The following is a 12955-nucleotide window of genomic DNA, read 5'->3' as shown; positions in this document are numbered from 1 at the left end:
TTGGTTTCGGGCAAGTTTTAAGGCTGTTATGCTGCCGAAATTTTGCCAAAACAGGTGATATCTAGCTGGTTCCCGTATCTAGGTGGTATTCCCGTAGCAGGTTCCCTTTGCAAAGTACTCTCTCTCTCTCTCTCTCTCTCTCTCTCTCTCTCTCTCTCTCTCTCTCTCTCTCTCTCTCTCTCTCTCTCTCTCTCTCTCTCTCTCTGTGTCTAAAGTAAAGTAAAGAATTTCGGGTGAAAGCCAAAGCCTACCGCCCCACGGGCCGGTTTCACCCATCCAACACTCCACCTAGTTTTCCTCTACATTGCACAAAGAGAGCCATCCACGCAACCAAATACGTTCAATCTCCGAGCTCCCAACAAGGTCACTCTAGCTTGCTCCTTCTCTTGAGAATTTATTGAATAGGGCCTTGGTTGAGGGGTTTCCACCTACTTGGACCATGAACACCGTCACCTAGATCCACAAATCGCGCGCAGGGGGGGGGGGGGGGGGGGGGGGGGGACATGGATTTAAGAAACTATCGGACATTGATGGTTGGCCTTGTTGGCAAGATTTATGGATCAATGTTAACAGACCGAGTCCAGCTCTCTAGCAAGATAGCAAGGCTCAGAGCCAGAGGATAGGCATGGCTTGGCAGCAATTCTGTACTATAAATAATGCATCGTATATAGACCTTGCAGGCACTCATAGGGCCAACATAGGCTCAAGGCCATCAATTATATTACTACTTTGTGGCATAGCTATCCCGAGCCAAAAATCGAAACACGAATAGAAACGAGCATGAATTGCCATTTCCTATTACGGATACTCTAGTCTAAAACGTGGAATGGGGATTTGGAACTGGAAGTTGGAATGGGAACGGGGAATAGAAGCCTAAAAATGGCCATTCCTTGTAACTATGCTTTGTGGACTCACGCAAAATACGTTCCCGCGGGATTGACTACTTTGGAGATAGGAGATTCAAGTACCATCCGACATGATATGAGGCATCATTGCATTGTATGAGTGCGGTTGGACGAGTACGTTGTCCAGGTCGGTGGTTAACACAAATGGACAACATTATAAGTGACGCAGGATTGCTCCCTCTTCCCTACACTATTTGAGCTATACATTGATGAGATTCAATCTTTCATGGATAGAGGAAGTGACAGAGACATCTCTTGCAGGGATATTGGTCTCTATCTTGTTGATGCAATTGTTTTAGGGTTAGATTTGGAGGGGCTACAGAAACAAGGTTATGGTCTTCTATGCATCAGCAACAAAGAGACAAGCCACACACATTGTGTATGGGGGCTAGGAGGCAGAGGTAGTGACTTCATATGTGTATCTAGGGTGACTCTCAAGACACCAAGTAATCGATTTTCTATGAGGCAGGGAACTTAGGCAAGATTGGCACGCGGGTATGTAGCATTAGCCACATTACAGAGACGAGTGCGTGACCCGTCCTCCAGATGTGTGGGGTGGGGGGGGGGGGGGGGGGGGGGGGGGGGGGGGCAGGGAGGGAGGGGGGGGAGAGAGACGTGGCAGATGGTGAGCTCCCAACTGTTTTTTGGCGGCTCACTATAGTTTAAAGATAGACAGACTATGCTACCAATCCCATTTTCAAGAGCGAGCCTATCAACTAGGGGTGGTTGTTTGATACTTCGGTCAATCCAGCTTTTATGCATGCAGTTCCAATATGGGCTCGAGGATTGTCAAAGAGGACTCGACACAGATTAAGAGGGTTCACGGCGAAAATGATTTGCAACAAACCCTCAGTACCACATAACATGGTACAAGCCGATTGACGCTCATCCCATGGTGACTAAGGCACTTTTTTACACAGTGAGGTTCATTCATAGAGTTAAGAGGGATGAACAGGATCCCTATGAGGGCTTGGGAGGCTTCTCAGACATTGGCTGCCCGGGGGAGGAGACACACATGATATGCTACCATAGAGAAGTGGTTTGCTAGACATGGCATGGTTATGGAGAAACTATTACTATTTCAGTGTGATTTCACGCTGTATATACAATTGTTTGATTCGGAGAGAAATTCGGTTATTTGATGTGACATCATGCAAAATTATGTGAGGCAGACAGGTAGTTCTAGTGACTCCATTGTGCACGAAGATGGAGTTTTACATATTATAGGTCAAAGGGCTCATTCAACAATCATGGTATATGGAGATATACATGTCACATGCCACAAGGAGCACCACTGGCCAGCTTACAGTATCCTCACATAAACTTGAGGTAGAATGGGCGGGCAGTTGGTATATCCAAAGAGGATAGGACTTGCAGATTGTGCACACAAGAGCTAGAGAGAGAGGAGCATTATATATGTAGTTCCCCGGTATATTATGAGATCAAAGGGGGTATCAATGCCTCTTTAGGGACGGCTTCGGATGTATTAATCGCATCATGAGATTCAAGGGTCGGCAATGCCTACGGCTATTCCTACTAGAAATGCACATGCATCGGGACAATCTTATAGCAAGCACAGAGGGGGAGCCCAAGCAACGACGACTTAGACAAAGACAACAGACAGTGAGGACAATTGATCTATCGAAGCCACAAGGGTGGTGAGGCCTACTTGAGGTTTCACTTTGAGAGGAGCATTAGAGGCTCCAGCTCGACAATGACTGCATGTGAGGACAAGGATCTTTGGCAAGGGGATGCTACCGATAACAAAAACTAATTATACAAGGCTGGATACCCCCCTCCTTAAGGACCCAACCCAACCTCCCCTGAAAACCCTACGCCCCAGCAAATGAAGGAAAATATCAAATTGGGCCCGTAGGTGGAAAGCAGTGGCACAAGGTAAGAGACAAAAATACCCTAGACGTGTGGCCACCCAAAGGCACACAAAATGACACCGCCAGCAATACAAGGTGAGGAAAACAATGGCGAAAACAAGCTAAAACACAAAAAACTACCTCACATAGGTTGGACACAGCTACAAAACGGCCCTCACTCCCTCCGATCAGCCCTTGGGAGATACTTGGGGACTAACAATTCGGCCAAGACTGGCTAGAGAGGTGACAAACCCAAACAAAGGCGAACTTTACTCTAAGATGATATCCATGAAGCAAGAAATGATCAAGAGAGACAAGCTGACTCTAGAATTTCAAGCAAAGATGCAAATCATCAAGACTGAGCTGCAGACTTTCAGAGAAGACCGCACGTCAGACATTTTTCAAGCAGCATTAACTGACCAAGTGTTAAGGAACTCATCTAGTTCAGAGCATTTTGTTAATGAAGGCATATCAGTGGTTAAAGAGAAGGAAAGAGTGGAGTATCAAGAATGAAATGACGATTGGAACTAGAAAAATTAGCACTTATTACTGAGGAGATCTGCACCGTTCTCTGTAGGACTTTTGTGTGCAGTGCTTTACAGTGAGTCTGACACAAAGAATTCCTGACCCATGTATGTTTGCAGCTATTAGGGCTGAGACATTCAAATTTATCCCTCTACTATGCTGTCACCCAAACTTCCACTCTTTTCATCCGTGCCAATTGCCTTTTTATGCTTTGTTGCAACTTGCAAGTGACTTGGCCATCAGAGTATCTTGGTGTAAAAGATAAGCCCGATTCTAGGTATATGTATGTACATATCTGTTAGATCGTTCAAAGAGGCAAGTGTTGTCGACCATATATGACTCCAAAGAGGCCTAATATACTTGTCAATAAACTTGATAAGGCACAGCAAACACTAAATGTGTCATCAAATCATAAAGTACCTTTGGCAAAGTTGTCTCGATGCGCTCGTGCTTAATCAGCTGAGAAACCATGGTTCTGCCATAAAAACCTCTCTCTCTCTCTCTCTCTCTCTCTCTCTCTCTCTCTCTCACATACACACAAACAACACGCGCCCGCGCGTCACCTGAGCATGGCCCATCGGTGCTCTCCTGTGCGGTTGAGCTTACGCTGCCGAACGCCGTGCTTCATTGCTGTACGATAGATAGGCAAATACTTGTGACTAGAGGATTGAGTGCCTTGGCTCCATCGACCGAGAGTTGATCGAACGACTCTGAAAACTTGAGGCCTTTAAAACTGCCTATGATTTTTTGTCCCTTGAGCTGATGTCCATTGCATGAAAAGCCTTTAAAATTATTTGACTATCAAGTGCATGAAAAGCTTTTCAAAGCTGGTCCTGGATGTGCTTGATAATCATGTGATCGCAACATGCCATTGTTCACAACAGCAACCCAATAGTGTAGCCATTTTTCCCAACATGCAGGCGGACAAAGTCATTGTGCTGCTAGAGCTTCTCCAAGGCGACGATGGATTGAAGCTTTAGAGTACTAGTCTCTTGTTTCGAAGGTCTACATAAAGCCAACATCGGTTGTTCTAACAAAGTTTATCATCAGCCTCAAAAGAGTGAGGAGGAAGCGTTCGCCAATAGCCTCGAAAAGAATGGTGCTAAAGCTTCCTAAGTTTGCTTACTGGAATTCATGTTGTTCTTCCCCGTGAAACCAAGACTGTAGACAAGGAGAAACACGAATGTAAGCCTTCAAATTCAACCTTCCGGGAATTTTCTGTCCCTGATGACAGAGGACAATTAAGGATCTGCAAAATGAGCTTGAGGATGAGGCTAAGTTAAAAGAAGAGGAACAACATCGAAGTAGTGATGATGGTAGACATGATAGAAAAAGTGAACATGACAATTGACGGAGTTGGTTGAAAGTAACCAACTGCAACCAGCCACCAACAATTCACCCGAAAGTCAAGATAGACTCAACGCATAGGCCTTGAACTCGGTTGTGTTTGACAGGCTAACGTGTAGCTAATGATACGTTTAAGCGAGTTGTTGGCCCACGAAAAAGTGCGGTTATCGGCATGGCCAATCACCTTTACCTACATGGTGGCTAGCTAGCCAATATGTATCCATTTTCGACAGTCAACACAATGGTGTCATGGCAAAAGTCGTTGAAGAGATGATGATAAACATTGTAGTAGACATGATCGACATGAGAGAAGGTACGAACGAAGAAGAGACCATGATAAAGAGGATGAATATAGAAGGTTTTGTAGCCACAGGGATGGTGATCAAAGGACTCGATGAGAGCATGATGATCGCAAGGATACTATAATGGATATGTTGGCAGCAACAATGATGATGAATGTAGAGACCGAGAAAGGATCGAGATGAAAGATACCCTAGCTCTTTAACAGGGCATCAAGCATAGGGACTTGAGGCATTCATTGTTTCTCTAGGTAGGTTTTACATGTCATGGATGAGGATTCTAATCCCTCTAGTATCAATCATCCTTCAATGGGTTGCAAAGAGCTTTCTAGGACTATCATCACAGAGGAGGATGAAAATGGCTCCTCCAGGTGACCTTTAAAGAAAATGATTTTGTAATGGAAAAGGCCTATGAACATTGAGAATAGCGGAATTAAGAAAATTATAGTGAGAATTTTTATGAGACTACTTTGAGAACATAGAGGGTGAACTTAATTAGCGGTAGTAACACAACCACTATACTTAATTAACTTGGCATGAACAATACTTTTGCAAGAGGGAGAATTAGAGAACTTGACAACAATTGAGGATCGGATTTATGTGGAGCTGGTCCCCCCTCCAATAGGCTTTTATATTATAGATTCTCCCATAAAGAGAGACTTGATACAATACAATCATTGGGTTCCTTGAGACATAGGTGATGCCATGAATATGGAAAACTTCATGCATCACAAGCATAACATAACCTTTGTAAAAACATTAACCATCCCCGGCCTCAGTCCCAAGGCCTCAAACACCTTTGAAGGTGGAGATATCTAGCGGGGAATGAGGGTAGGGAAGAGGAAGAAGAAACATTCATATGAGAAAGAAATAGTTCCTCACTTATCATCGCTTTTGTTGCATAGCATAGCATAATTGCATAATAATGATGATGAAGAATATGGCAAGCTTAAGCATTGAAGAATGGCTCTTGGTTGGATTTGCATTCCATAGCCAAGAGTGTTGGGGTAGGCTCTCATCTTCTCAACAAGCTTGGAGAAGGAGATGGAGTTCTTGCACTTTGCACTTCACGCAATGAGAGTGTGTGCGAGTGTGTGGGAGAGAGTATACCTTGCACGTAAGCCCCCTCCTTGCTTGGTCAACCCCCTCTTCTAGCTCATGCATGAAGCTCATTGGCTCTATCAAGCCTAGCCAATCACAAGCCTGGCTCCATTCAAGCAGTAGAGGTAGTCTTTGGACAAGTGTCCTCCTTTCCCCTCTGAGAGAGAGGACTTGATAACTGCTTAACCGATTAATTTAATCAGCTAAAATCTTATTAGACCCCTTTAGTGGCCAACCAATAGGCTTTAGGCACCTTATGAGGGCAACATGGAGAGGAACTTGACATGTGTCCTTGTTGCTTCTTTAGACTGGGCTTGCCTTGTGTGAGGGTGTGTGTGTTCGCTCTCAAGCCCCTACAATTAGGGCTCGCCCCCCCATGAGTAGGGATCTTGGTTGACTTTGGGAACACCTTAAACCCCTCAAGCACCTTAGTCATGGAGCACCTCAAGCACCTTAGTCAGCAAGCACGACAAGCACCTCAAGCTTGGGCAAGGTTCCCACCTCAAGCACAGCCCTAGCTTGCCTAAGGTCTAGACTTTTAACACTAACCTTTGGAGGTATTTAATGAAGCTAACCCTAAAGTCTTTACGCTCTATTAGCTAGCATTGCTCTTTGACATACGATCTCTCATTTGGACCCCTTTAACTTTTGTAACATTTAATGCACTAGCAACTTGTGTGTAGTGGAAATTGATAACATAGTGAGCATTTCATTAAGAACAAGTTCCTAATAATGAGCATAGAGAGAGTACTTAATTTGAGAAAGCAACATAGAAATTTACACCTAGCTAATCTGGCATTGACAATACTTGAAAAGAGAGAGAAATAGAACAATTGACAACATTTGAGAGCCGGATTTACATGGAGCCGATCCCCCCTCCATAAAGGCTTTGTATTACAGCTTCTTCCATCAAAGGAGACTTTTGTACAATGCAATCTTTGTGTTCTTCGATAAAACTAGTTGGTGTAATGAAGATGGAAGCTTCATTCACCAAATTATGCTTGAAAAACACACCTAGCGTCCCTAGCCTCAGTCCCAAGACCTCACACACCTTCAAAAGTGGTGAGAGCTAGCAGGGAATGAGGATAGATTGAGAGGAAGAAGATGTATCTTACGAGAAAGAAGTATTCTCCTCACATAATCACTCCAATAGCATAGCTTAGCTTAGTAATTAGCATGGTATAGGAGATGAGCATGCCATTGAAGCTTGGCTCTTGGTTGGATTTGCATTCCATAGCCAAGAGTTGTTGGTGTAGGCCTCTACTTCTCAATGCTTGGAGAAGAAGTGATCCTATTAGGCTATAACAATTTGTAGAAAAACTGGAAGGAAAAGCCATGAGTTGATTTACCCAAATGAAATTTTCCATTAGCCAATATATGATGCACTTAGAGTGGCATCTTTACAAAGATCTAGAAAAGAAAACACTCCTATAGATGTATTGAAGAAAATCAGGGGCATCAAGAATGGAAACATGTTAGTTGAATATTATGCTCTAGAATTAAGGAATTGTTTTGGCACACTACAGTGAAATGAAAGACCCATAGATGAGATGTTGGCATGTTATTTCTTGAAGGATTGAAGGAGCAGTTCAAAAAATGATGTGGAAAGTATTAATATAGCAAGTGGAATCAACAACCTCGTCGATGATGTAGGTAGGGTTGAAAAGAGGCTTGGAATGACCAAGAGAAGAAGTAGGAGTAAGGATAACTCTAATTCAAAGGAAGAGATTAATATCCAATTACTTCATCAGGAAGAGGATGGGGTGTAGGAGGGCCTCTTTATTTGCCATGAGATCATGGAGGTCATTAACATTTTGACAAATAGATGCATGCCATGAGTGCAAGAATGGTGTGTTTGTAGGAGAGGCATGCCATGTATGCAAGAGTGGTCAAAGGATGCACTTCTCCCACCAAAAAAGGGGATGGAAAAGTTTATGATTTTGGGCCTTCCACAACTCATACATATAATCTTTGATTTGAGAAGACATGATAGATAGGTAATCTTTAATTTGAGAAGCGATTTTAGATATGTAATCTACACACCAAGCTCTTTCCATGGATATGTTACATGATATGGTTTTACCCGCTAGATTTTAAATTTTTGGGGGGAGATATGAATTCAAATAAACTAGCCATTTTGCCTGTTTGTAGGAGAGGCATGCCATGTGTGCAAGAGTGGTCAAAGGATGCACTTCTCCCACCAAAAAAGGGGATGGAAAAGTTTATGATTTTGGGCCTTCCCCAACTCAAGGAGTTCTTCTTGCAACACATGAGTTGTTGATGTGTGTGTGGCAATGTGTTAGACTAAAATGTAGCCCTCTCTCTTATCTTGGTCGACCCCTCTTGCTAAATGCTCATGCTAGCCTCCCATTGGCTCCAGTAAAGCTTAGCCAATCACAAATTAGAAGCACGCTTGATAGCCTTTTGACAAGTGTCTCCCTTTTCCCTTTCGTGAGAGCTTTAGGTAATTAAATAATTCAACTAAACCCTCATTGGACCTTTTAGTCTTTTGGCCAATAGGAATCAGGCAAGCCATTGGGCTGCTGAATGCTCATTAGATCCCTTGGTAGACTGTCCAATAGTCTTCTAGGGAGCTTAAATTCTACTGGTTCTTTTATCAAGTATTTATAAATTGACTAGACTAAATTTACTCTAGTCTAATTCTCATTGGTCCACCTCTATGTCCATCCAATAGGATTTGAAGGGAGATTGGGAGCAACTGGCATAGGAGCCTGACATGCAACCTGTATTCCCTTGTGTAAAGGGGGAGCCTTGGAGTGTGTGTGTGTGTGTGTGTGTGTTTCTCTCTCATCCCCTGCAATAAGGGCTCGCCCCCTACTTCCTAGGAATGTGGGAAGACTTTTGAGTATTCACATGACCATCCAATATTTCCCCTACTTTGGCCTTTGGACAATACAATTAAATTTAGGAACTTTAGCTTATGAAAGTCTTCATGGGGTTGAACCTTAGGTCTTTTAAGCCCCATTGAAGCACATTGCTCTTTTGCAGATTGTCCCCCTTTGGATCCCTATTTTCTCTCCTTTAAACCCCTGACAGAGAAACATTCTGGTAGCCTTACCAATATTATAGCTTTTACTCCCCTAGTACTTCCCCATATTGCAAAACAGGCTTGGGATATTCTAGCAGGTCTTTATGCAAGCCGCAATGAGGCTAAAATTGCTTTGTTGAGTAGAGAGTTGGAATCAAAGATTATGCACGAGGAAGATGATAAGGACACTTTCCTTGCTGGTGTCAAGGATATCAATGAGCAACTTATTTCTATAGGTGAAGTCATTTTAGACAGTTCCCTTGTGCAGACTATTCTTGATGCCTTACCAAATTCTTACCAGACTTTTGCTAGTACTTCAAGACTTATGACCCAAGGAAATCCTGAAGTTGTTAGGTTTGATGCATTATGCACATTGCTGTTGCAAGAGTCACTTTCCAAGAAAAAACAAGACTAGGCAGTGTGCAGTTGAACAGGCTTTTATTGCTTCTCAAAGAAAGGGTGGTAACGGCAATGCAACCACTTCTTATGGTTCTGGTGCGAGTGGCAAAACTTTTGTTCCTAATGCTTATGCTGGCAGGAATTCGTCTGGAAATTCTGGTGATGAGGGCAAAAAGAAGATGCGTTGCCATTATTGTAAAGCTAATGATCAAACAACGTCCTAAGTTGAAGGCCAAAGAGGCTAAGAAGAAAGAGGGTGGTTTCACTGCAAATGCTGGTTCTACCACAAATGTAGCCATTGTTGAGTCTTATGTAAAAGGAGATTGTGATGCTGATGTTGATGCAGAATGGGCTTTTAGTGCAAAGTGCACTTACAATCCTGTTGTCCATGATGCATGCATGTCAGTTGTTTCAGATTCACATGTGTGGTATTTCGACAGTGGTGCTACAAAGCACATTACCTCACATTGTGAATTATTCACCTCTCTTGAGTCAGTCCCTCATGCCAAGAATGCCTCTTATCTGGCTTAGATCGAGGTTTGGGATAGTTAATGCTTTCTACAAAGTTTATGTTATGCTCGTGATGCATGAAGCTTTCCATCTTCATCGCATCACCTAGTTCACGAGGAACACAAAGATTGTATTACACCAAGTCTCTCTTAATGGGAGAATCTATAATACAAATGCCTATTGGAGGGCGGACCGGCTGCACATAAATCCGATCCTCAACTATTGTCATGTTTACTAAACTCTCTCTCTCTTACAAAAGTATTGTTCCTCATGCCAAGTTAACTAAATACTATGTTTATGTTGCTACCATCAATTCATTTCACCCTCTATGCTCTCAAATTAACTCACAAAAATGCTTTCTTTACTTCTCCTAATTTCGCTATTCTCAAAGTTCATAGGCCATTTCCATTACATCGGTATCAGAGCATTTGGTTTCTCTTTTCTTGCTTAAGAAGAGATGTCCTTAAGTAGCCTATTAATGGTTGTTTTTGTTAATTATATTAGGGTAAGTGGGATTGGGATCCGTTATCCATTTTGTTGAGCCCACTATGTGGAATATGGTGCACACCTCGGGAGCTTTGGTCTTAATAATGGGGTCTTTTTATACTTGTCTACGGCTTTACCATTATTGAGCCATAAGAAGTCCAAAAGGAGCTAGCCCTCGGCAAATCTGCAATATTAGACCCACTCCACTACTCTATATAATTAACCAATTTGAGTCGTGGGTGTAGATACTTGCCAATTTTCAAAGGCTAAGAGGAGTAGTAACTAAGGTTTTGAATTGCCAAGGCATACACTAAGTAAGTACTCAAACTTTGTTAGCATGGCTGACAATAACCAAGAGAGTAGAATGAACATTGATAACTTTGATTTTGCACATAAAGGTGCTAATGATAATGCCCCCATGTTTGTCAATCATCTTGTTACTAGGTTGCAGCACGCTATGGGCAACCCTGCTTTGCAAGACAAAGTTAACAACTTTGTGCTTATGGGATTTCCCTTTCTCTCTAAGAGGAGAGAGAGCTTAGGCGGCCTCTTGAAGAGACCCCCAAAAGAAGAATCTCTCCCATAAATGCGGAGGAATCCAAAGAGCAAGAAAGTAATGAATATTTAAGTTCCTCTAAAGATGTGGCTCCACGAAGACAGCGGTCTAGACGATAACCAACTCCTTTCTTTAGAGGTCAAAAAGCCAGTCCTATACCTCATATGATAACAAGCAGTTGATGCCAGAGGCAAAGTATTTGAGCAAAGTACATACCGCTATGCATGCCACTATCCGACATCCGTTTATACTTACCTTGTTGTGCCAACCAACACCAGATGTATGCTCAATGTAAAACCATAGCAAAATTCAAAACCGGTAGAGAAGTAAGCATGGGAAGAAAAATTTTGAGAAACATGAGTGGTGGGTGAGCTCCATAGCTCCTTTTTTGAAGCAAGCAGTAGGTTTTTTCCTCACCTGTTTATATAGGGGAAGGAGGAGGACTGCCAGTCCTATCAGCGGGAGCCATAAGTGAGCCGGCCCGCCATCCTGGAGAATGTGTGTGTGTGTGTGTGTGTGTGTGTGTTGTGTGTGTGTGTGTGTTGTGTGTGTGTGTGTGTGTGTGAGTGTGTGTGTGTGTGTGTGTGTGTGTGTGTGTGTGTGTGTGTGTGTGTGTGTGTGTGGTTGTGTGTGTGTGTGTGTGTGTGTGTGGTTGCTCTGTTCGGCGCGCAGATACCCATGAGTGGGGAGATCCACAGCGAGGATGGTGAGGCCGCCTTCGTGGTGTGATGAAGAGGGACTCCAAAATGCAATCATGCTCGGCCACGCAGAGATAGTGATATTAAATAGATCCTAGGTTAATTACAAGGGCTATGCCCCATGGTGTTACTAAGCAGCAGTGTCATTTAAGTAGGATCCCGAGTTTTTTTATGCTACTCTCCTGTTCAAAGAGTAGTGTGTATTGCAAGAAAAAACCCAACTAGTCCCAAAAAGAAGGGCTAGGTCAATGTGTGGGGGGGTTTTTAAAAATAATTAGAAAAGTCAAGAATAATATAGTACCACAATGTGTGTGTGTGTGTCTGTGTGAGAGAGAGAGAGAGAGGAGGGAAGTGTTTTAAATGTCATCAAAACAATAGAGAGAGAGAGAGAGAGCCAGTCGATGGTCTTTCCTCAAATCTACACCGGCCGTGATGCCCCACTTTGCACCATGTTGTGGTGGCTGTATCCGAACTAGCCTACCAACAGTTGAAAACCAGCACACATGCCATGGCGACGAGCTTACAAGCAGTGGCTCAGACATGGGGTTGTTTTATGCAATGGTTACGAGTGGGCTGAAACTTACACATTCCCAAAGTTAGTAACACACCGTCTTACCATCGTAGAAAATTAACGGCTAGGAGGGAAGCAAATTCCATTGAAAGCGGTAACCACCCACACAGGAGAAAGCGGTGGCTAAAATCCAAATAGTGTTGGACATCCACATAATCTCCATCAATCGGGCTCCTTTGTAAGTGCATGTGTGCACCATAAGAGAGAGAGGTGAGATAACAAATCTACTACACTTGAGTGATAAAAAGGTTAACCAAATTTCTCTTCTTATATCATACACACTCCTAGGAGAAATCCTTGAATGAGCAGTGAATTGTGATCTCGAGTTGAGATCACAATGTGTGTGTGTGTGTGTGTGTGTGTGTGTGTGTGTGTGTGTGTGTGTGTGTGTGTGTGTGTGTGTGTGTGTGTGTGTGTGTGTGAGAGAGAGAGAGAGAGAGAGAGATTCTTGCATGATTATGGTCTCTACTTTGCATCATGCCTTTAGTTGAGCATGATGACACATGGAACACATGAAAAGATAAATAACTTAGCTATCTTTCTAACTTGCTTCTTCATTATTGTAGTTTAGGTGATAATATGCACATCTCTTACATCTTGGGCACAGATACACACAAGAGATTGGTTCTGAGTAGAGA

At 43.0% G+C, this 12955-nt stretch overlaps 1 protein-coding gene across 3 annotated transcripts in view; it reads right to left on the bottom strand.

The window, feature by feature from the left end:
• LOC147454969 (uncharacterized) overlaps positions 1 to 4021 on the bottom strand; it is a 115195-nt gene extending 111174 nt beyond the window's left edge. Inside the window, exons 1-2 of one of the 3 annotated variants that reach the window (XM_086516810.1) lie at positions 3865 to 4021; positions 3722 to 3776 (exon numbers count right to left, since the gene is read on the bottom strand). In XM_086516810.1, coding sequence (XP_086372936.1) covers positions 3722 to 3776; positions 3865 to 3929 — 120 coding nt within the window. In that variant the 5' untranslated portion in view covers positions 3930 to 4021. The remainder of the gene's footprint in view (positions 1 to 3721; positions 3777 to 3864) is intronic. The other 2 variants (XM_086516811.1, XM_086516809.1) reach the window with 2 other exon arrangements.
• Positions 4022 to 12955: the final 8934 nt, after the last annotated feature.

Source organism: Adiantum capillus-veneris, chromosome 7, assembly GCF_014529385.1.
Source record: "Adiantum capillus-veneris isolate H3 chromosome 7, ASM1452938v2, whole genome shotgun sequence".
Classification (NCBI taxonomy): Eukaryota; Viridiplantae; Streptophyta; class Polypodiopsida; order Polypodiales; family Pteridaceae; genus Adiantum; species Adiantum capillus-veneris.
This window is presented reverse-complemented; position numbering and strand designations above follow the sequence as displayed.